The 25115-nt window shown below is 38.7% G+C and overlaps 2 protein-coding genes across 9 annotated transcripts in view; one reads left to right on the plus strand and one right to left on the minus strand.

Moving 5' to 3' along the window:
• Positions 1-1791: 1791 nt before the first annotated feature.
• Positions 1792-10709, minus strand: LOC129274916 (ATP synthase subunit beta, mitochondrial). The gene is made up of 10 exons (XM_054911667.2): positions 10443-10709; positions 8380-8556; positions 7745-7919; positions 6769-6890; positions 6267-6451; positions 5458-5616; positions 4375-4497; positions 3598-3810; positions 2984-3185; positions 1792-2489 (listed from the first exon to the last, which is right to left on the minus strand). The coding sequence occupies exons 1-10, from the start codon at positions 10558-10560 to the stop codon at positions 2392-2394; spliced, it is 1572 nt and encodes a 523-aa protein (XP_054767642.1). The 5' UTR covers positions 10561-10709; the 3' UTR covers positions 1792-2391.
• Positions 10340-25115, plus strand: part of LOC129274915 (rac GTPase-activating protein 1-like) — a 30789-nt gene continuing 16013 nt past the window's right edge. For 2 of the 8 annotated variants that reach the window (XM_064108334.1, XM_064108339.1), the window contains exons 1-9: positions 10340-10815; positions 16566-16730; positions 18135-18276; positions 19338-19398; positions 19886-20152; positions 20873-20935; positions 22822-22945; positions 24233-24348; positions 24930-24975. In XM_064108334.1, coding sequence (XP_063964404.1) covers positions 16637-16730; positions 18135-18276; positions 19338-19398; positions 19886-20152; positions 20873-20935; positions 22822-22945; positions 24233-24348; positions 24930-24975 — 913 coding nt within the window. In that variant the 5' untranslated portion in view covers positions 10340-10815; positions 16566-16636. Of the gene's footprint in view, positions 10831-16565; positions 16731-18134; positions 18277-19337; positions 19399-19885; positions 20153-20872; positions 20936-22821; positions 22946-24232; positions 24349-24929; positions 24976-25115 lie in introns of all 8 variants that reach the window. The other 6 variants (XM_064108335.1, XM_064108337.1, XM_064108341.1 and 3 more) reach the window with 5 other exon arrangements.

The following is a 25115-nucleotide window of genomic DNA, read 5'->3' on the forward strand; positions in this document are numbered from 1 at the left end:
TGAAATACATCCACTACCAAAATATGGTGGGAATCGGTCTATGGGGGCCTGAGATATGACCTCATGAATACATAATTAGCCCCATTGAAGTCAATGTATTAGTGGCCTGGTTCCCAACTAATAGAACCAGGCCAATAATACACGGACTTCAATGGGGCTAAAATATGGTATCAAAAATACTGAAATGCAAAATTGGAAAATTGATGTCATGCTTTGGTACTCTATTAGATAGAGAGCTTTTGGGCCAGCTTTTAACCCTAATTCTCCCGGGGGGGGGGCCATAATGGCCCCCCCCTCGACGATTTTCGCGATATATCTGCTGCGCAAAATTTTTTGACCTCGCCGCTTACCGACTTTTTACTTTCAAGTCTCGCGCAAATTTTGAGACCAAATTTGTGACACCCGGGTACACGGTTACGACATTACGCAACATTATGTAAGTGCATGTCAGACCCAAAATTGCTCATAAACGTGATTTCATGTACAAATCCAATGCAAATTGTGTATTTAGCCAAAATTCATAAATGTATCATTATTTCTACTTTTTCTGATTAAACTTAATTAATTTTGCCTTGTGTATGGTCAGAATTAAGTCTGGAACGATTTCCATTGAAAAAACAACAAAAAAAAAGTAAAAAAACATAGAAATACATAAGAAATTCATAAAACAATAAAATACATAAGAAATTGATTTCCAAACCAAAGTTTTTTTAATTGCGATTGTTAAGAATGCTACAAAGAATATTTTTACCAAAAATTAGCATTCTAGGAGCTTTATTTAGTGAATTAGAGCAAAAAGTATGATTTATGCATAAATTAGCATAATTAATTCATATAAAATAAAATCTCATTATTTTGGAAAATTTAACCATACAGCCTTGTAGATTACATCGCAAACTACCAGCATGCAAATGTTTGCGTCGCTCGCTCGATCGGTGGCCGAGATCTTAGGGGGGGGGCCATAATGGCCCCCCCCCCCGGGAATGACAAGAATCAAAATACCCCGGGAGAGTGAGGGTTAAAGTTTACTTGTGCTACTCTGATACAATCTCATCCATAACAAAATATGGGTTAGACAATAATGAATCTCCAGCAAGATTTTCACTTATCCTTCAGAACATTGACAAAATATAGCCTCTTGTTCAGATTAGTGTTAAATTGTGCAAGTAGAATTTCGATATTGCTAGTTTCTTTAATGAATCATACCCAGTGGTGGACCGTGACCCGGAGGAGACAAAGCATTGGAGGGGCACAGCATTGTTCACAAACAATACAGTGCCCCTCCAATCATTGTCTCCTCCGGGTCACGGTCCGCCACTGATCATACCTATCTATTGCCCTTCTTTTTTTTCTATGAATAACAACCTATTATAATGCAAGACTGCACCCATTATTTTAGGGTAATCAGGGGCTTTCATTTCGGACAATGGAGACTTGAACATTTTGAAACTACAACTGCACCTTGGGGTAATTGACACAAGATCCATTTGTCAATTTTAATGAACGTACAACTACAAGCATCAGTTGTCCAACACCAAAGCTCATTATCTTTGATACCTGCCACCGAGCACCACACTCGTTTGTTACTATCTTTTTCTTAACTCTTCCAATCTCTCTCTCCTCCTCTCTTATTAAGCCTTTATTTCTCTTCTCCCAATATTCTCAATCAAATTCTCATCTTCTCATTTAACATCTATACCACCTCCTTATTACTCGCTTCTTATCTATCTCCATAACTTCTTTCAATAAAATTACAAGCTTGAAAAAAAGACACAAGTTCAGTTCTTCAAATTTGGTTCATGAACCTTCAAATAATTTTTAATACACTGGTTTTCTTTTTTCAAGGTCAGTTGAGATTGTGTTCACACAACGAAATCACAATCGCAACTGGGTTCAGTTAAGCTCTATAACATCCATTCAAAATATATGCCAATCATCTGTCATACGTGAACGGCTCTACACAAAACAAGTGAAGATATTTCAATATCTATAATGGAAAACACCAGGCAATTGCCAAGTACTCATTTCATTAGATCAGACGAGACATCTAAAAATCAAGCATCAGCGATGCAGCAGGTTGCAGAAACTGTTCTTATTGTGATGAATAATTATGGATAAATTTACAATCCCTTATGGGTGAAAAAAAGACAGATTCATATGCAAAAAGTATGCTACGTTGGAATTCCTTCACTCAAAAATTACAGATTTCACATTTACAATTTAGAAGAAAAAAAAATCTTGATATAAGTTATAACTCTCAACATAAATTCTTTGGGCGCAGGCACGGGCAGTGTTGGTCAACTAGCCCTGAATATCCACAACAAGCGAGTGGGGCTAGTCTTGGACACGTAGCCATGCAAGCTCTAGATTTGAACATTGGGGGGGGATGATTTATGACAGTTCTTCTGCGAGCCTGTCGGCCTTCTCCTTGACTTCTTGGATGTTGCCTACCATGTAGAAGGCAATCTCTGGTAGATGGTCCAACTCACCTGGAAGAACAGAAAACAAGAATGGCAAGATTATTAGCGCACCTCTTCTAAAATGATGCATTACATTTCTCAATTTAAGACAAAGCAAAGTAGAATCTACACAATACGATCCCTTGAAGATTACAACTCCACTGTCAAAAGAAATGACTATCCCATTTCATTACTCTGTTCAGCGACCATGGTTTTAAATCAGTCTTGTGGGGGCTGGTTCATAATAAGTACCGATATAGCAACTAAAAATTATGCTTTAGTGCCAACGTGCATATCATATCAAACAGACAATGTCTTAAACGCAGTACAGCACATCCAATTAGTATGATCTAACCAATGGGGGATGCATTATTTACTACATAGAACACAGAATTTAACTGCGATTTTTAGTCAAAATCAAGTCTTTGTGAAACACCTCCTTGTATCCTGGCCTCCTTATCATATGTTGGCAAGGCCAGAGTAAATGAGATATCCCACGCTACTCCCCAACAAAAGACACCTACCCTTGACAATGGACTCGAATCCATCAATGGTCTCGGCAAGTGAGACAAGCTTTCCTGGACTACCGGTGAAGACTTCAGCAACCTGGAAGGGCTGGGACAAGAACCTCTGGATCTTCCTGGCTCGGGACACGGTCAGTTTGTCGTCCTCGGACAACTCGTCCATACCCAAGATGGCGATGATGTCCTGAAGGGTCTTGTTGTCCTGTGGGAGTAGAATGAAAAATGAAACACATTCACAGATAAATGATTACATTCCAAAACCCAACTGGCCCTCATCGAAGAAAATAAAGAATAGTCTCAAAGTTTTTGTTTTTTTTACAATGAAATAAGACACTTGCTGATAGAAAAATGGCACCTTACATGTTGAACAATTTTCCCCATCATTTATCAAATCAATTACTGACTTTGACAAATGTTCAAAACCGACATTTTTAAGAACATGTATTTCAATCAACACTTCTCCTTTCCACACACACACAAAGATGAATATTTATACAGTATTATATTATGAAATTCAAAGAACTGAAAATCATCATCACTCCTCAAAAAATTTTCACAGACATATACCACACTTGGCAACTGAGCGGGGAGAGGGGGGGTTCGGTTGAGCTTACCTGAAGGATTTTCTGCACTCCACGAGCGATGGAGTAGTGGCGCTCTCCCACGACGTTGGGGTCCATGATACGGGAGGATGAATCCAGGGGATCCACGGCGGGGTAGATACCCAGCTCGGCGATACCACGGGACAACACGGTGGTGGCGTCCAAATGAGCGAAGGTGGTGGCAGGGGCAGGATCGGTCAAATCGTCAGCGGGCACGTAGATAGCCTATTGAAGTAGTTAATTGAATATCAAAGAATTATTAGAACTGTTTCCAAAGATGCAAAAAGGATGACAGTCAAAGGAAGGAATGATAGTTGATTTAAAGTATATATTTATCTGTATATTGAAGACATTACCTATGGGTTTCTGTTTCCATAAAGCCATATTATTATAAATGTGACAATGTGCGTTGTGTTGTTTTACGTCATTCTCTATGTACATTCTATGTGATGAGAAAAAAAAAAGATTTCCTTGAGATCAATAAATGTATCTGGATCTGAATCCAAATGAATCTGAATCTATGTGGACACAAAGGCCTGTATTCTCACAAGAGGTTTCATATGTACCATGGTACAAACCATGCTTTATGCAGATTTCTTATTATTGTGCTTCCCTTTTAGACCCCTTTGCCCAAACCCGCATAGAATTGGGTCCTACTCAGTGTCTGTGATGAAATAAGCGTAATTATGTACACAATCTCATAATCCATGGTTTACAGACTTTACGGACCAAAGTGAATGAACACCCATTCACTCTCATAGAATGCTATGATGTAGAGGTAACACTGACCTGTACTGAAGTGATGGATCCCTTCTTGGTGGTGGTGATACGCTCCTGCATAGTACCCATGTCAGTGGCCAAGGTTGGCTGGTATCCTACGGCGGATGGGATACGTCCCAGCAGAGCGGACACCTGCAGGGGATGCAAAGCAACGAGTTATAAAAGATTAGGGATATTCTATGAAATAAAGGATCTGGGGCCCCGTTTCATAAAGAGCTATAACTGTTGTAACTTTGCCATTATGGCAACAGGGCTCAGCAGCCAATCAAAATCAAGGTTGCAAATCTTCATGAAACGGGCCACTGGTAGGTATTTCATAAAGCTGTTCTATAAGTGACAAATTATTTTACGCTGGTGGTAAATTGCCAATTCTTCTACTGCCAACTCGTCCACTCACCACATGGTCTACTTTCATTTAGTCTATCCGTCATTAATTCCATCAACATTTCGCCTAATAACCATTTGGTCCAATCAATACTTCATTTAATCACCATTTCGTCTATGACCATTTCGTCTCATAACCAGTTCAACTTATATTCATTCATTTTGCACAATTAACACTTAGTCCAATTAGACCAAATGGTATATGGAATAAAAGGCTATTGAACCAACCAATTAGACCATGTGGATAGTGGACGAACTGATGGTAGACCAAATGATAATAGACAAGTTGGCAGTTGGACGAATTGGAAAAACCTAATTGGTGACCCTTTCTTGATATATCCCCGTGTTGCTGACTTAGAACTCAAGAACATGTTCAAGTCATGCATCATCCGACAAACAGCTTTACAATTTACCCACCTTTTGTACATCGGAGCCCAGTTTTCTCCCATTTTTACTTATCATGAACTACTCATGCTATAAGAATTTGAGAACAAAACTTTTCATATAACCTCGAAAACAGAGAAATCATGTCAGGGAGGCTTGTAACATGAAATTCAATGATTGACCATAGGACTGATTGCATTGATTGTTAAGAATCAATTGTAAAAATAAACCCTGCAATTAATTGCCAAGCTTTATGTTACTGGGACCTGAACAAAATTTTCATGCAATACTAGTAATTTCTGGGATATAGTGACATGATCTCACCTCTGATCCAGCTTGTGTGAAGCGGAAGATGTTGTCAATGAAGAGCAACACATCCTGTCCCTCTTGGTCACGGAAGTACTCGGCAACGGTCAGTCCGGTCAAGGCAACACGGGCACGGGCACCGGGAGGCTCGTTCATCTGTCCGTACACCAGCGCTACCTGCAGGACGCAGAGGCAATAAATAAAATCAGTAAAGTACTTGATCTGGATTAAATTTTTCTGGTTTCAAGACTACATGTAACAAAGATGGGTTAGGCAAAACTAATAATGAACAAAACTGAATAGAAGACATGAATGAAGTTTACTATTTTGGTCATATTGCCAACTGGCCTACACTGCACTTAGTTTTAATACCAATTAAGTCCAGTTGGTCTAATTTCCACTTCATTTACTTAACATTTGTTTAATTCTTAAAATGAAAATTTGGTTCATTAAAAGTTCATGTAACCACCATATGATAGAACAGCATATTAGACAAAATTGGTAAACTGATGTGGAAATTTGACAAAATTGCAAATGGGCTAAAACTTGCAATTAGACAAATGGTTAGTAGACTAAGGATGTGGGATGAGGAAGCAGACAAAGTGCGTGAGGACCAGTCCACAATTTTTAACAAAGGCCGGGGGACAGTTTCATGAAAGTTGTCGGCACTGTAAGATGTTTTTCTCCGACAGTTATTATAGTAACAGTCAGAGGCCAGAGCTTCTCAGCCAATCAAAAGCAAGGATTTCACTGAAATAGTCAGCACTGACAATTTAGTCAGTGCCGACAACTTTCATGAAACACACCCCCCCCCCCCCTGAAATTACCTTTGATGTGTCATCCTTGAGTGAGATGACACCTCCTTCAATCATTTCGTGGTAGAGATCGTTACCCTCACGGGTCCTCTCTCCTACACCAGCAAACACGGAGTAACCTCCATGGGCCTTGGCTACGTTGTTAATCAGCTCCATGATGAGTACGGTCTTTCCTACACCAGCACCGCCGAATAGACCTACACAGCACGGATGGAAGGTAACAAAAACAGGGTTAAATGAACTCGAGGCCACACCAGGAAGCCTGCACATTCCAACGCAATAGAACAAGATTTTTTTTTCATCCTTGGGCAATAAAGGGAACACAATTGCAGGACCCATTTTCACGACTGAATGAATAAAATTTCATTTTTCCATCTGCAAGAAGACCTGCTCATTTTATGATATAGAAAGAAGAATCTTTTTTGTTTTTGTTCATTCTTGGATAGGAGGATCCGTTTTCACCAAACACTAATATTTAACAATTATATTTAGGCTCTGAGTCACTATATCTTACCAATCTTTCCTCCCTTGGCATATGGGGCTAGTAGATCTACAACCTTGATTCCTGTTACAAGGATTTCCTGAGCTACACTCATCTCTACGAACTCTGGAGCCTCTGCGTGGATTGCTGATCTCCTGTGAGAGGGAAGGACAAGAAACAGCAAATTTGTGAAAAGTATATCAGTGGAAAGCACCCCTTTAAACCCCCCCCCCCCCGAAAAAAAAGGGGGTGTTGATTTATTATTATTGCTAAAAAAATATAAGCTGTTTCATGCAAACACCACCAGCAAAAACATGCAAGTCCGAATAATTATTTTGTCTAATTTCTAGAAAATTACTCCTGCTGAAAACTGACTGACTCATCTTTACATTAAATTCCAAATACTGATTGCATGTATGGCTTTTCAGCTCATATTTTGTAAAATAAATTCCTGAAGGTAGATTACGTCAACTGCTCAGCAGCTGCCGCTAAAGCATGTTAAAGCATGTGTCATGAAACCACAATCCTGGCCGGGAACTCTTCTTTTTATTGTGATTTGCCGCCACTTGGGTCTACAAATGCTTTATCTACTTCCTGTATAATCCCATCCTTATAATCTCATCCCATACAGTCTAATCCTAGCATATCTACAACCAGTTTGTGTACTGACCAATTTACCGATTAGTCTTAATTTCATGTTAAGCTATACCCAATTGTCTTAAGATCCACTTGGTCTAACAACTCTATTGATGTATGTCCTCAATCAATTGTTCATGCTGGGCATTAGACTGATTGGGAATTACGGTAGACTAAGTGGGTCCTAGACCCAGTGTCATGCGCATAAAAAACGAAAATATAACCAAACTGACAGTATTACACCAAGAGGGTGAGATTTTAGATTTCTGAGAACTAGACCAACTGCTTATAGACAAAGTGAGTATAAACCTTGTCAGCAAGAGTCTTGAAACCACTACCTTGGTCAGGAACTCTTGCATTTTGGACTACACACCTGTCTGTTGGAATTGGTCCTCTCTCGTCGATGGGTTCACCAATGACATTGATGATGCGTCCCAGCGTCTCGGGGCCGACGGGGATGCTGATGGGTGAGCCGGAGTCGACGCACTTCTGGCCTCGGATCAGACCTTCTGTGCCGTCCATGGCGATTGTCCTGACTGTGTTCTCACCTGCACAACGAAATGTTTTACAAGCGTTAAAACCTTTCACTCGATGCCCATCGATTTCATTTGATTTCATTCACCAAGTATTCCTACTTCCTTTTTATTTTGCAATTCCCTCAATTATTGAATCATCTTGTTTACAGGGTTGGCATAAGGGTGCAGCAAAAGGGTGTTTTCATTGGGTGCAAAATGACCCTTTGAAGTTAAAATCATTTTTCTCTCATTTAAAGAAAAGAGGTAATATACATATAAGTTACATGACCCAGACCACCTTTTTCTTTGTTCTTTCTTTCCTATTATTACTATTTGTTCGTTATCTTACCTAATACAAAATCATATCATGTTGTGCATCCCCTGTTTTCAGCTACCGTTACATGTCTCAACATTGACAATGGATCCAATTAGGTCAAGCCACAGGAACCAATATAAACCCTGATCTTTTAATGATTTTTCAATCCCTTCTTACCAAGATGCTGTGCAACTTCCAACACCAGCCTTGTTGTCCTTCCTTGGACCTCCAAGGCATTGAGAATGGGTGGGAGGTCATCCTCGAACTGAACGTCAACGACGGCTCCAATGACGGCCACGATCTGACCCGTAACTGGTGCCGCTGAGGTCTTTGCCTCAGCTGCATACGATCTTCCTGAAATAGAAAAAAGGCAAAAATATAGTATGATGCACATTTAATTCATTGCATTATTTTTTATTTTTGCAAATACTTCAGCAATAAAACTATTTTTACTAGGTTAATACAGTGTGTACTTAGTCATGTGTGCTTTAAATAAATGGACAGTCTACATGTATATCTCATATGAATTGAATTAATTTTTCCATACTTGTTTTTTAAAATACATTACACTCATCTATTTAGGCATCTCATTTGTTTTTCTGAAAATTCATATTTTCATTTCCTGTTAGCATTATGTAAAATGGGATTGATTATCATGTTTATACTCTTGTACTTGTTTTGTAAAAGATTCTGCAGTTCAGCTTCTGGCTGCAAATGGATTTTTCTGTAAACCATTACTATTTGTTCCTTTAAAAAAAATATCCCATCATTTTGAGGTCTGCCATTTGAATTTTTCTGGTATTTGAGTTCCAAACAGTAAACTAGAACAGAAAATCATTTATTCATACTATTATAATTGAGCTTCTGTCCATTCCTAGAATTTCTTATAAATTGTGTGCAAACAGGTTTTTCTTACATGTATCTCATCTAAACTTCTTTCACATTATATTCTGAAATTTCTTCTAACTTATTTATTTGGGGATGACTTTTTTTTCATTTGAATTTACACTTCCATGATCATTTTCATACATGAATGCAGAAAATTTATAAAAGTTTAAATGTAATGTTATAAGAACAAATAGTCATTTTCACTTTTTCTTGTTTTTCTAATTCATGCCAAATTCCCATATTCCTAGTCCCACTTTAAACTTGTCCTTTAAAACAAATTTAATGTCCCAAAACGTCCAAATGGAAACTTCTTCTCTTTGACAAGCTAGAGTTAAGGTTTATACATTTTTTTTCCAATCGATTCTTTCCCCCTTTCCTTCACATTTTACTTTCCTTGTTCTTTCCTTATTTTTACTCCTGCTATGTTACATGTAAGTTGTAGTAAAGAGAAAGAGTTTCAACTTCGAGTAACCCGCCCCCCCCCCCCCATTTTGTATATTTTTTATCACCACCATTTTCCTCATCATGTTCAAATATCTGTATCAGTGCATATCAAAATGTGAAGTGTGTGAATGACTTAATTTTGAGAAACATGTAAAGTTACATGTAGCTACCAAAATTTGCTCACTAACTTGCCCCTTGTATTTAGTAATAATTTACTTACCCAGTAAATGAACAACATTACCCAGTTGCCAATATGAAATTTACAGTCTTCTTAGTGATCTCAATTTTTAAGCGGACAGAACTTTCTTATGCTTATTGCATTGTTCGAATCTTTCAAACTTTCAGTTTCACCAAGCTGTTTAATTTATTTTTCTCCTTTTCATGCCTTTTTAACACAACATTTTATGACCAAGCCAGACTTGATTACCCTTTGAGTAATAAGAGTTTGGCATATTTTGGCTACAGCACAGCACTGTCAAAACTCCTTTCAACAATTGCTCCCCCAACTGTGCCAACGTCCCACCGCCCTCCAACTGTTTTACAATGAAATTTCTCATATTTAATTTTTTTAAAAGATGGCTAGCATTTGTAGCAACAACTGAACTATCATCACGGACCGAAACCATTGAGTTAAATACAGTTTGATCTATTCATCAACAATTCAATGAAAATTGCATAAAATAATCATTATCTGATGAGCATGGCCATTAATTGCAATTTGCATGGCATTGCACACATGCACACGAATCTCCTTCAGGCTTCAATGCCACACATGCCACCCGCTCTCAGCCCAAGTCATTCCTACACACACAATCTCCATTCACTTCAGACATGCACGAAACCGAAATCAGCCGGCATTTTAAAACGATGAAATAGACACTGATTTAGTGATTTCTTAATTAACTTACTGCTACATGTTGCTGCTGGTAGCCATGATGTACTCGTCTGTTGTGATAATGAGTGTGAAAATTGTGATTTGGCGGCTCTTAAGGCCGAAAAACTTGTCTTTGCCACCCTGCTAAACATGGCGATGTGAAATTCTTCCAGGGGTCACGCACACTGCACTGCTGTTCGGAATGTATCGGCACATTTCGGAGCACCCGAGCGATGTCGTGCGAAAAGGGTCAAGTACCACGTGACAGCCTAGCTAAGCTGTGAATGGCTGCAGCTGATCCAATGCGATTATTGATATTTTTGGTAGCGCGTGAAATGAATGAATGAACGGGCCGTTGGATTCGACAGAACTACGTTACAAAGGCAACTGAATATTTGATTTTCTAGGTACAGTATCGATATGTATGTTTGATTTTTTTTGTAATATCGTATATACGAGTATTATTTTATGTGGGTAGAATGCAGGTTATTGTGAACAACTGAAAATCCAGTTGTACGATTGAAAAAGCCATCTGCTAGAGGACCACATTTTGATTTCGAGCCCATTCGAATCGAAGATTCACAGCTCCCCCGGCCGAAGCCCGATCCCGACAGGTGAGGTGCGCTGAGCAGCCTAGCACTGACTTAGGCCGGAATAGCAGACGTGAGCCGAGTCAGGTCGTTGCCTAGACAGCTGGCAGCCGTCTGTTTCGAGGAGTTTTTTAACATTTTTTATTTTTTAAATTTCTCCTCATACACAGACCTCTCGCTATCGTGCAGCCACCATTAGCATGATTAGGGGACTTACAATGCAAAATCCCCCCGTCGGGGCTCTTCAAAGAATCAAATTCAAAGTTCAAAGTCAAACTTCAATTTTTGTCTTTCAATCAGTCATCAGACAAAGTCAAACATTTTTAAAAATTAACGCGACCGAAATGCAAATTAATATTCTCTCTTGGGCTTGGCATTAACTGCCAAAAAACGGGGAAAATCAAGTTAAAAGGAACAAAAACAGTGACTTACCTCGGCTGTCGCGCAACTTCACTGCCCTGTTTTATCCGAACTTAATACACATAAACATATGGCCATTGAGTCCCCTGTACAGATCGCGCTAGAACTTCGGTCTCTGTATTTGGTGAGTGAAGCCAACAGGCAACAGAGTTCAGCTGAACAACCAACATAACATTAACAGAGACCGAAGCTTTTGGTCTAGTCATTGCCCACCCATGGGTTCATTTCATCTCCAGGGCCTGACCTTTACTTTTTTCTTAGGGAGCCAGCCGGGCTCCTCAAGCACTTTTTTAGGGAGCCCGCAAGGGTTTTAAGGAGCCCAAGTTTATCACTTTTTTGCATAGTACTGGTCATTACCTATTAAAAAATTAAATAAAGCACACCATTACGATACTTTAAAAAAAAATAATCATCAGCACCAGGTGTATTTATTCAGGGTAAATCAGATTTTGACACCCCAACACACTGAGACACCGGTATATGAGACACCGGTATACAACATCACAAACACATGTAAATGCTTGTTTCCATTTTTAATGCCCCCCCCCTAAAAAAAATTAAAGGAAATAAATACATTAAAAAATGAATTAATATATATAAAAATATAGGGAGAGAGTCTGATCTACTAATAATAAATTATGATAGATCTAGAACTCTAATTTTTTTTTTTTTCATGCTTAGAATCATGGATGTGGGTTTGTGTGAGTGTGACTGTGCGGTGGACTTGGATATACATGTATATGTTAAAGAAATTAATTCATCATCTAATTTCTACTCCATAATATCGTGTTTATATCAGTACAAAACCACACAGGCTAAGTATGTCACATGTAGGCACATGTTACATGTACAAATACCCTAACTTTTCCTGCAGTTCTTTGAAAACGCAGATCTCCACGAAAATTGCATTTTTCTATGGGGGAGTCTCAATTCGGTGAAAAAGTATTCATTAATAACTTAAATATATATAACAATGAAGAAACCATCCATCTTTATCCGTAGTTTTCAAAAATAAACCTGAAATGTAAACTCTATCTGAAACAGAAAATCACCATCATGGAGGCCTTTACTGACCGAATTGTCCCCCAGAGCTCAGGCAGAGAAAGCTCTGAGTTGCACAGGTGTCAGTGCGTGCGTGAGTAAAATCCGGCGGCCTCCTAAAATGTGCCTTGTTTGATGATTTACTGTCTGATATTTACCCCCTCCTTTGAAAAAATGAAACAAATTATTTTTCAGTAATAATTCACTACCGAGGTAAGTTATTTTGGATGTTAATAGGCGCCGTTTTGACAAGCAGAGCCGAAGTCTACATGACACAGAATCGTGATATCCCTATAGGAAATGTGTGCATTGAAAATTACACACGGCGTTAATGATAATGGACCCCTGTACTCGCACCGGTGTACCCCGATTTTTTTTTCCATAGGTACCGTACCATTATGTGTGGAAAACGTGGTACAGGAAAAAAGACGCAGCTAAGCAATTTGAAACTCGCTATTTTCAAGGTTTGTTATGATTTTGAAAACATAATTTAGACTTTTAAAGCGTGGATTAGCGTGCTGGTAAGAAATTGCTTTTTTGATGGCTGCCACTAGAAAATCTTAGGGAGCCCATCGGGCTTTCTCAATTACTTTCTAAGGAGCCCGCAGCGGTTTTAGGGAGCCTTTTGCCACCGGGCTCCCGCTAAAATCGAGCCCTGATCTCGCGTGCGAAGGAATACAAATGCACGCGACACATGCAAATCTTTAGTGGGCTTTCGCCCAAATAAATATTACACTAAATTTCAGATTTCACATTGTGCTATGACGAGATATGACACCGAACAATATGGATCCTGTGGGCGTGGCTGTGCCTTGGTGATTTTGGCCTAAACTTTAAAACTCGAGGGTGCGCGATATTTTTATTTATAAGCCGGTTCTGTGTGTGTGTATTTGAGTTTTATCAGACATGTTTCAATCAGATATGATTATTGGGACCGACCTTTAACGTCACCATCCGAAAGACGTGACCAGGACTCGAACCTCTGCATCAATTTGTAACTTCCCCACATAGCTTGGATTACAGTACTGTAGACAGCTGGCAGCCGTCTGTTTCGAGGAGTTTTTTAAACATTTTTTAATTTTTTTAATTTCTCCTCGTACACAGATGGCTCGCTATCGTGCAGCCACCATTAGGGGACTTACAATGCAAAATCCCCCTGTCAGGGCTCGCCAATTTTTGTCTTTATTTCATAAAAATATATAAAAAGAACTGTACCAAAATAAAGATTATTATTCTGTTTTGGCCTGAGATGCACCAAAACAGGGGAAAATAAACTTAAAAGGGGAAAAACAGTGACTTACTTCGGCTGTCGCGCAACTTCACTTCCCAGTTTTATCCAAACTTAATACATAAACATATGGCGATTGAGTCCCCTGTACAGATCGCACTAGAACTTCGGTCTCTGTATTTGGTGAGTGGAGCCAACGGAGTTCAGCGGAACAACCAACATAACAGAGATTATGTCCCCTTAAACAAGGACAGTCTCAATTTATCAAGACACATTCGTGTGATGAATGAAAACGTCAAAATGCACTATGAAATCACATGCGTTGTGCGAGGTTAGTATAGCTAACCTTGCATGCATGTGTGAGTGGTTGTTGCCGAACGCTTTTCATAAATTTGATCATTAAACACAATATTCACATAAAACTCATCCAAACTTCAACCATAAATACACAGGTCTACATTCAAACTAAAATAAAACAGACGTAGATCTAGTCTAAAAATCTATTCTAGGCTAGATTTTAGAGTCTAAATATTTTGGAAATCAAAGTTCAAAATCAAAGTCCAAACTAAATTCTAAGTACACACGTCACCATGGTCACATGTGATCATGTTGTCACAGATAAATAGGTCTATTTCTGTCAGGGGGATATATGCATATGTTCCGCTGAGACTTTGTCTAGCTCCGTCAATAGACCGATAACGGCCATTGCATTGGGCTTGTAAGTGGGGGGGGGGGGGGGCTCCGCCGACGCCTTAACTACAGCGTCTGGAGAAAAGGGTGCAATTTTGCACCCTCCTCAATTACTCCTAAATTTTGCTTTTTGACTGGGGAAAAAGAAGGAATGATAGATGAATTTATATTATACAATCAGCTTACCACCTTTTAAAAAAATAGCGAATTTGATGACAAAAGATCAGGATCAGCCAGGTTCTTCTTCGATCACCGTCAGCTACAGCTGAGGGTACAGATGCGGCAGCGATCGAAGAAGAACCCTTAATTGCTGTCTTTGTCCCGCAGGGGTAAATGAAAAGAAAACTGTCCCCATAAACAAGGACAATCTCAATTTATCAAGACACCATTTGTCTTGGTTTATGAGGATATCCTTGTTTTCTGGGACAATCCCAATTTTTGGACCAGCACCTCTACTGCTGATATCTGATCAAGATCAATTATTTTAACGTGTTTAAGCAGGCATTATAATACATTAACTGTTCGATTAAATGTACAGTGTAGACATCTAGATCTACAGATACACAGCCAATATGGGAGATAATCTCCCATATTTATATTAGAGACTTGCTTTGCAAAAGGACAAAAGAAACAATACCAATAAACATGTTAAAAACATAATTTTTTCCACCCAAAATTTTGTCTCTGAGATAAGAAAAAAACCCGCCAAAATAATCCTTATGCAGCAAAAGTAAAACATAGGAAATTGATCTCCCAAAGTGCCAAACCAGAGACTGTCTCTGAAATTGGATACCAAATTTCTTTACAGAGTCTCTGATACATTTGGAGATTGGGAGACAGTCTCCCATATAAGCTGTCCTGTGCACCTCAGTATAAGACAAGTCCGGTCGGTAAATATCGGACACTGTCTCTGAAATTGGATAACAAAATTCTTTACAGAGTCTCTGATATTGGAGATTGGGAGACAGTCTCCCATATTAGTTGTCCTGTGCACCTCAGTATAGGACAAGTCCGGTCGGTACATAGGTATCAGACATTGTCTCTGAAATTGGATACCAAAATTCTTTACAGAGTCTCTGATATTGGAGATTGGGAGACAGTCTCCCATATTAGTTGTCCTTTGCACCTCAGTATAGGACAAGTCCGGTCGGTACATATCAGACATTGTCTTTGAAATTGGATACCAAAATTCTTTACAGAGTCTTTGATATGGGATATTAGGAAACATTCTCCCTTATTAGCTGTGCTGTGCACCTCAGTATAAGACAAGTCCGGTCAGTACATACCCGAGGCTGACCTAGGTCAGGAAGCCATAGCCTAATTTGGGCCTGATACTGTGGTAGTGCTGTACCATACTGTGGCGAAACTGGTTTTGTATGGACCTGATGTTGTTTGAATTTCAACCACGGGGCCGTTTCATAAAGCTGTTCGTAAGATAGGAGCGACTTTGAGAATGACTGGTAATCCTTTCTTTTGGTAAATGGTATTCACCATTAAATGTTCATTGGTGTTTATTTAGCGTGTAAAAAAATATCACCAGTCGTTTTTAAAGTCGCTCTTATCTTACAAACAGCTTTTTTATACACCCACCTGGGCATCCCCCAGCACAAATTAATTGCCCGACGCTCCGGACTTTTAACAATCGCTCCAAGTATGAGACAGAGCCTGTTAAATCAGTTTCCCCGTTGGCCGATAATTAAAGGTAGGCAGCTGTCTTGCAGTGGAAATCAGTTTATTGCACAGGTCATGGGCCAATCATTCTGAGAGAAAATGGACACACTGCACTTTTTCCAGTACGGCTTTACTCTCCATAAGAGCTACGGAAGAAGAAGAATTTTCTTGCAGAGCAGTCAGTCCGTCAGCATTCCCAGCAGGCTTTGTCTCTGTGTCTCGCGTGCCACTGCACTGGACCACAGACACAATCTACCTGCCGAGTCAGTGATCTTGGGCACAGTCTATGGCAAATCTTTATTTTATGTCAACTTTGTAGACAATTTATACTTATGTATTTTCTTTAAAAGATCAATTATTGTTGATTATGAAATATGAACTAGGGTCCAGGAAGATTGAGGATGTATCCCTTATTCTGTCAGGAGTTGATATTTTTATTTCCAATTCCAACAAAGGTCATTCATTGCCCTTAATTGTTTCGTTTACCCATTTCAATCCATGATTTCACATATTACAGGTGTAGTGGTGGACTATAGCTAGATCAACCTTCCCAAAGTTTCCTGATTGAAGTGAGAGCATCGCCCCGTCATGACGACCCTGGCGAGGAACCCCAAGTCTCTGGTGGCTGCCTTCGATGAAGTTGTCCACTATTCATCCATTTTGTCAAAAGGATGCGAAGAAGGTCGGTTGAACATCTTTAGATTTCAGTTTTGAGATTTATTACAAGAACATGCTTTGTTTCAGACTTATAGAATTTAAGTACAATTTCATAGCTGAATTGCATTACCATATCAGAGTTGTAAATCATACTCCAATTCATTTCATTTTGTCTATTTCTAGAAGATACACTGCAAGAGTGGCTCTGGTTCAGATCTTGATTTCTAGATCTGCCTTTAATTTTTCTATGTATTAAAGAAGACAAGGAAAACTGGATGGGGGTGTTATCCATCTATAATGTGCACAATCATACTTCATTACAAATTTGCCGTTATGACTGTATTGAATGTGTATATCTCTGTGATATGATTGTAATAAGTATTGTACATTTGTGATGGACCTGTCATACAATCAGAATAGAGCCATGGACATCTTATTCTGTACTGGTACATATAAACATGGGGTGGTATTCTGAGATCCATTTTATCTCAGATAAAATAAAATATTTTATCTCCGTTAAAATTAGTGAGATAAAATACCCTTAAAATCTCTCCGAATTGGTATTCTGAGAACAGTTTTATCTTCATTTTATCTCTGTATAAAGACACACCTACTTTTTAATCAATATCCAATTAGAAACGCGCTTTTATAGCTCTCTCTCGTGTCACTCAACCAATTGAAATCCATTCCGCCAGGAGGTGTGGCAAAGGGGTGAGATTGCGTCAATTTATTGACTTCAAATACGCTTGCACTATACGCTTGCGCGTCTTTACAGATATTTCTTTTTAACAAAAAGGACAATACTCTCATCTTTTTGCGAAGTCTATATTGTATCTTTTCAAGCCTCATTTCAAGGACAATATTAGTCAAGAAAAGTCTTATGAAGTACTCTCTGATTGTACAGGAATAACGTTAAGGTCTTATTCTCAATAAATATATAATTTTTCTTCATTTTCATGTCAACATTTGGGGTTAATTCACCTAGAAATATTGGTGAAATCAACGTTGCGGAGATAAAATAGCCCCTACCCTCTTTTAAGTTTATTTCATTTTTTTCTTCAAAGTAATTTGGGCGCAAGCACATCATTCGCGTTGCATTACCCAGATACGCGATGGGTATGTCTACGCAGGCACTGTTCTGTTGCGTATCATCTATATTTACGCAAGATAAAATCTATACGCAAGATAAAATTGTAAATTTTATCTGAGAGATAAAATATCATCTCAGAATACCAATTTCATTTTAAGAGATAAAATAAAATATTTTAAAGATAAAATGACCTCAGAATACCGCCCATGATCTCTATCTTGAATTCAATAAAGACATGATTACAACAATTAACTTCAGTTCAGTGGGGGTCACTCATGATTCAGAGTTTTAAAAGAGCATGACTTCTATTTGTGTGTGTTTTTTCTCTACAACCTACAGAGTTTATGATCTGTGTGAAGAACCAGGAGGAGTGTCGGACGAGATTGCTTGCCGTCGAACAGGATAGGATGGGAGGAAGGGAAAAGAGTATGAAGCTGGGAGCCGAGAGGGATGCACTCCTAACCAAACTCAAACATGCAAGGTACCCTCTTCTTATCTCCTTCTTTCTCTCCCTCTTCTTCCTCTTTCTTTCATACTTTTCCTCTTGCTCTTCCTCTTCTTATTCCTCTTCTCTTTCCTTCTTTCTTCCTTTTCCTCTTTCTCCTCCTCATCCAGTTTCTTCTTTCCCTTCCTCTTTCTCCTCATCCAGTTTCTTCCTCTTTCTCCTCCTCACTCCTTCTTTCTCTTCCTCTTTCTCCTCCTCACTCCTTCTTTCTCTTCCTCTTTCTCCTCATCCAGTTTCTCTTCCTCTTTCTCCTCTCCTCTTTCTCCTCATCCAGTTTCTCTTCCTCTTTCTCCTCTCCTCTTTCTCCTCATCCAGTTTCTCTTCCTCTTTCTCCTCTCCTCTTTCTCCTCATCCAGTCTCTTTCTATTTCTCCTCCTCACTCCTTCTTTCTCTTCCTCTTTCTCCTCCTCACTCCTTCTTTCTCTTCCTCTTTCTCCTCCTCACTCCTTTCTCTTCCTCTTTCTCCTCCTCACTCCTTCTTTCTCTTCCTCTTTCTCCTCCTCACTCCTTCTTTCTCTTCCTCTTTCTCCTCCTCACCCCTTCTTTCTCTTCCTCTTTCTCCTCCTCACTCCTTCTTTCTCTTCCTCTTTCTCCTCCTCACTCCTTCTTTCTCTTCCTCTTTCTCCTCCTCACTCCTTCTTTCTCTTCCTCTTTCTCCTCACTCCTTCTTTCTCTTCCTCTTTCTCCTCCTCACTCCTTCTTTCTCTTCCTCTTTCTCCTCTTTCCTTCTTTCTCTTCCTCTTTCTCCTCCAGTAGTATGCATTTCCTTCAAGGATTCACAAGAATTTGTTGATAATTTAACACTAAGAAAATGAGAAAAATATCAGTGATATCAGGATATTGTATCTTTTTTTTCACCGTTTACAATTGACAGTACATATAAAACAGTTCTTTCAGATTATATCAGACACATTCATCATTCAGTTTCTTATACAATGAATGTTACAAAACATTATTGAAGATTTGCAAATAAATGACATTGAGAGATATTCGTTTTGATTCCTATTGAAAGAGTTTTCCCATTTCGTCACCCCCAGAAATCAGTTAGAATCTGAGATGTCAAGGAGGAAGAAGGCTGAATCATCACAAGAAGATCTAGTAAGTAATATGATTATGTTTTTTTTTTAAGTGTAGATCTCAGATTACTTTAGTGAAAGGCTCTGTTGAATGTGCCATGGCGGATGCACGAATTTACAAATCAGGGAAGGGCATATTCTGTGAAAGTAAATAAATTTACCCCCCCCCCAAAAAAAAAAAAAAAAAAATGGTCAAGGAAAGGGGCATGAGCAGTGCCCCAGTGCTACATCAAACAACATTGTGATCGATCATACAATTCATTGTCATGTTTGATTTTTGCTAATAATCAATGCGATCAGTTGTGAAAACCAGTCCTACAATTAGTCACTATGCTTTGCATTGTTAAGCCCAGATCTCCGACTGTTTTGCAGATGTCTCCTGCCATTATAAATTATTCACCCAATCAAGTGAACATTGACTTGTCTCATTCTAGTTTCTGAGTTCCGGCTCTAAGAAGATACCAACTGACATTTTTGCAAAATTAATTTCCACTCCAACCTCTCAACAGGAACGCCAGATTGCCCTGATCCGCGAACTCCTCACCAATGACAACAACAAGATGAACACGCTGACCGAGAAGGAGCGTGAATCGCTCATGTTCCTCAGCCACAACGCAGGACCGCCGCAGCCGGGCTCCCCCCACAAGCGTCTCTCTTGCATCAACGAGAAGTCTGCTGACCTTCTGTCGGGCTCTGACCTTGACCTAGATCACACGGAAGAGGAGCTGGACGTGTCGATCTTGAGAGACGGCAAGAAGTGGCATCGCAAGAAGAGGGTATGCCCAAGAAAAAAAATCAAAGCATTTATGTTCTATTGGATGGCTCAGAATGGGATAACACGATATTCCACTGGCGAATATTGCACGAATCATAGATGAATGCAATATTGGCACTAGGGAGTACTAGTAGATTCTTCCTGGTATCCCATGAAGGAAATCCATCCAATATTTTTTTTATCGTAATCTAATGATCATTATTCATTAGACAGTGCACTGGCGAATATTGCACGAATCATAGATGAATGCAATATTGGCACTAGGGAGTACTAGTAGATTCTTCCTGGTATCCCATGAAGGAAATCCATCCAATATTTTTTTTATCGTAATCTAATGATCATTATTCATTAGACAGTGCAATACATCTGAGCATGATATTGCAGTTTTGTTTATTTCCTAAGGCTATGGAGAAAATCGTCAGAATCATGCAGACCAAAATATCCATCTTTTATTCATCACTATAAGAGCCAATATATATAGTATAATGACCAATACTGGTAAAAATACATCTGGTAAGCTCTAGTCTATTATCTCTGTATTAATAAGATAATCTAATCTTCGACAGTTCTTAATCTTTACAGTCTAAGTTGGTCATAACCAACCTCTTGCGACTCCTTTCATTTCCCATTTTACTTTCTCCCAGTCTTCTCTAATCCAAATCCAAAACCAATGCCATTCATCTTTCACATTCATTACTTTCACTCTGTCTTCCATTTGTAGAAACCAAGTGCCCCACCTTTGGAAGAGGACCATACGCCACCAAGGAAAAAGCGATTGAGTCATGTAAGTATGCATCCCATGATTCTCTTAAACTCTTTATCATTTTGCATTTTCCAGGTTTAAAGTAAAATTATATGAATAAAAGACAGAAAGTCAAGAAACATCAGAGACACAAGATAACACTGATAATTAATTACTTCAGGTTGTCAGGTTATCCTGTTTAATTGGATTACACGTCTTGGTACTCATTGCCGCTTTAGTAACCATGGTAACCTCAGTAAACCATCAATTAGACAAAGGCTTCCAAATAATACTGTATTGTTGTAAGGTATATGTATAAACAGGATGCCTGTTTTAGGAAGAGATGTGATTAAACTAAACTGGGAAAAAAAAATCAAGTGCAAGTCCCTGATCAGACATGCCAACCATTCCCTTTTTAGAGTATTTGTTCCTCTTTTTTGCTATGAATACATCAATATTTCTTTTTGTATGATTTGTTACTTTTTGTCTCACCTGCATAGCAGAGTGAGACTATAGGCGCCGCTTTTCCGACGGCGACGGCGGCGGCGGCGTCAACACCAAATCTTAACCTGAGGTTAAGTTTTTGAAATGACAGCATAACTTAGAAAGTATATGGACCTAGTTCATGAAACTTGGCCATAAGGTTAATCAAGTATTACTGAACATCCTGCCTGAGTTTCATGTCACATGACCAAGGTCAAAGGTCATTTAGGGTCAATGAACTTAGACCATGTTGGGGGAATCAACATCAAAATCTTAACCTAAGGTTAAGTTTTTGAAATGTCATCATAACTTAGAAAATATATGGACCTAGTTCATGAAACTTATACATAAGGTTAATCAAGTATCACTGAACATCCTGCCTGAGTTTCACATCACATGACCAAGGTCAAAGGTCATTTAGGGTCAATGAACTTTGGCCGAATTGGGGGTATCTGTTGAATTACCATCATAACTTTGAAAGTTTATGGATCTGATTCATGAAACTTGGACATAATAGTAATCAAGTATTACTGAACATCCTGTGCAAGTTTCAGGTCACATGATCAAGGTCAAAGGTCATTTAGGGTCAATGAACTTTGGCCAAATTGGGGTATTTGTTGAATTACAGCCATAAATTTGAAAGTGTGTTGGTCTAGTTCATAAAACTTGGACATAATAGTAATCAAGTATCACTGAACATCCTGTGCGAGTTTCAGGTCACATGATCAAGGTCAAAGGTCATGTAAGGTCAAAGAACTTTGGCCACGTTGGGGGTATTTGTTGAATTGCCATCATATCTCTATAAGTGTATTGGTCTAGTTCATAAAACGTGGAAATAAGAGTAACCAAGTATCACTGAACATCTTGTGCGAGTTATAGTAGTTTTCAAAATCAGCACTGCTGCTATATTGAATCGCGTGATGCAGGTGAGACGGCCAGAGGCATTCCACTTGTTAAAAAAATGTCTTATCATGGCGTACATATTATACACAGCGCATGACACTAGTGCCAGTCAGACAGTCCCAGACTGGTAAAAATCACTGTCGGGCCAGTAACTTGTTGCATGAAAAAAACAGGTAAATTCTTGCCTCCGAGCACATGTTTAAAAGGGTGAATTATCAAGTTTTCAAGTAGAGTCATTTCACATGTTTTTTCACCTATCTCACTGCAACAGGCTGGCGATTGTTGAGCCAGATTTTTAAAATACTCTCTTTTTTGTAAAAAAAATACTGTTTTTTCCTTCTAAGAATACTTTTTTTGGTTGTAGAAGGTTGGCAGGTCTGCCTGATACGCATATTTTCATTGGTTGAAAATCAAAATCAGTTTGATTTTTGGAGTTGCGGAGTTGCATTTGATCGCAACCCTTTCTGCAATGTGCCCAGGGTCAATTGTATTCATGACCACCATCAGAAAGGAGCTCTTATGATTTTTCCTCCTATCCACAGGACACATCAATTGTAACGACAGTGACAGTACCCCACGACCATGGCCCCATCATAGCTACTACCAACGTGGAGAAGAGCAATAGATACAGGAGAAGCATGAGTGAGTCCGCTCTTCCCCCGAAAGGTAAGTAAAGATGGAAGTCGTTTGCAGAGTTGTGCGAACAAACTCTGAAGGATGTTCACTAAGATTTTAGGGAACTAAAGGCCACCGCACACCTTACGACTGTTCGCGATCCGATTTTGGAACAAATCGCATTTTGCTCATTTTCTGAAAATGTGAATGGAACATATCATTTTATTTGAGGTTTAAATTAATTGAAAGAATACTAATATAACCATTTTAAAAGATTGCAAGCCTTTATTTCGGAGTAAAGGCCAAATTAATTTCAAATCGTAGCCAATCATACGACTGCTATTTTATTCTAAGAAGAATGATAACATTTGATTTGAACATAGGTATTCGTACGATGATTTAGAACATTACACAGTAGGATATTCCAAGGCTCAATGTTAGCATCAAATTCTACTACATTTTATTCTGAAATTGGGTCGCAGACCAATCGTAAGGTGTGCGGTCGCCTTAAGATTAAATGTGAATTCCCATTTGCACTTGCTACGTTAAATACATCACTGTGTTGGTGAGATCACGCTTTCTAGATGTGGGCTACCATGTATTGGCCATAAGCGCATTCACACTTATGCATGATTACATGCATGCTGCTTATGTTCTGCTTGTGTACTCTTTCCTATTGATGGTGAAGACAATTATCCTATCTGTCCTTCCCAAACAGTTCAGAATGATTTGAGAGAAAAATAAGCTGATGCATTGAAACTTGACTGTTGGAGATTTATGCCACTATAGGCTATCCATAGTTAAACCACAAGTTTAGACAAGGGGAGCGTTACATCAATATTTTTGTCTGACAAGTTGTCAGATCTGATAACTTTCCTTGCTTTTGACTGGCTGAGAATCAGTGTTACTGTGGAAGCTGTCAGATAAAATGAGACTTGTCGGATAAAACGTCCAACAAGTCCTTTCATGAAACGCTCCGCAGTGTTTTAATTAAACATGACATCAGAGCCCTATCTCACAAAGAATTGCGATTGATCTGATCAGCCACAATTATCGACAGTCAGCAACGTCAACATCTAAAATTTCTTCACAACATTTTTTAGACATGATGCATATACATACTGTACATTCATCGTTCTCTTGAAGATTCAGTGTGATTCTCTTTGTTTATTAAGGAGATTGTGCAAATTTCTTGAGAAAAAAATATGGTATGGATGGATTTCCATACAGTTGAGATTGATCGGATCAATCGTAACTCTTTGCAAGACGGGTCCTGAATACAGGTCAATGAATACAAATCATTCATCCCATCGATGTGGTTTTCCATCTTTTCTGCAGAGGAAGAGCACTTCCTGTGGATGTCACCGATCCAGCTACGGACACCAGGAAACAAGAGAGCCAGGATACACACATTCTGTACAAAGACGGTCATCAAACCAGAGTCATGTGACCCGGTAAGACACTCCCAAGAAAATGAATCCTAACCTAAAATCCCAGTTTTCTAAAGAGCAAATGCTGTATCTATCCTTCAGAGTATTATAATATTCGAATTCAATTTTGATTATTTAACTTTGCTAATTTGTGCATAAATTCAGAATTTGGCTGGAATTGTAAATCTATGAATAAAGCCCTAGACTGCTAATGGGGGAGACACTCTATTTGGGATTCTTAACAAATGAACATTTTTTTAAATGTGATGTATTTCAATGTTTCCATTTGTTTTTCAACTAACATTTTTATCTTTTTCTTTTAATTTTTTTTTTTTTGGCTGCTATTTATTTTTAATGGATTGTTGGCAAAGCTATTCTAGTCAGAAATAACCCGAAATTAATGGCTTTAATCAGAAAAATATAGTGATATATTTTCGAAATTGGGCCCGAAAAAAGATACTGTATTGAGGTCAACTAAACAAAAGTAGTGGCAATGAGCAATAATATCAAGACGCATGTTTGTATTCGATTGCAAAAATAAATTTGATATAATAAATTTATCTATTTTGTATTGTAAAACATTTTTTGTCCCTTTTGAATTTCAGTGCGGAAAGAGAATCAAGTTTGGGAAGTATGCATTGAAATGTAAAGGTAAGATATTTCAGTTTAGTAACTTTAGACACCATAGGAAATTTGACATACACAATTGACCTGAGAAGCCCTCAGCCCGAGGTAACTCTGGCTGGGGATTACGGGAGGCAGGTCCTGTATTATACTGAAACCAAATCATG

This window comes from Lytechinus pictus, chromosome 13, assembly GCF_037042905.1.
Source record: "Lytechinus pictus isolate F3 Inbred chromosome 13, Lp3.0, whole genome shotgun sequence".
NCBI classification, from domain to species: Eukaryota; Metazoa; Echinodermata; class Echinoidea; order Temnopleuroida; family Toxopneustidae; genus Lytechinus; species Lytechinus pictus.

What these genes read in the sequence shown, in the direction of transcription:
- LOC129274916 (XM_054911667.2), bottom strand. Translation starts at nt 10,560, where the DNA reads ATGTTTAGCAGGGTGGCAAAGACAAGTTTTTCGGCCTTAAGAGCCGCC. An exon ending in GGAAGTTGCACAGCATCTTG is followed by an intron (nt 7,920 to 8,379) that starts GTAAGAAGGGAT and finishes TTCGTTGTGCAG; the next exon opens with GTGAGAACACAGTCAGGACA. An exon ending in ATTCGAGTCCATTGTCAAGG is followed by an intron (nt 2,490 to 2,983) that starts GTAGGTGTCTTT and finishes CTGTTCTTCCAG; the next exon opens with GTGAGTTGGACCATCTACCA.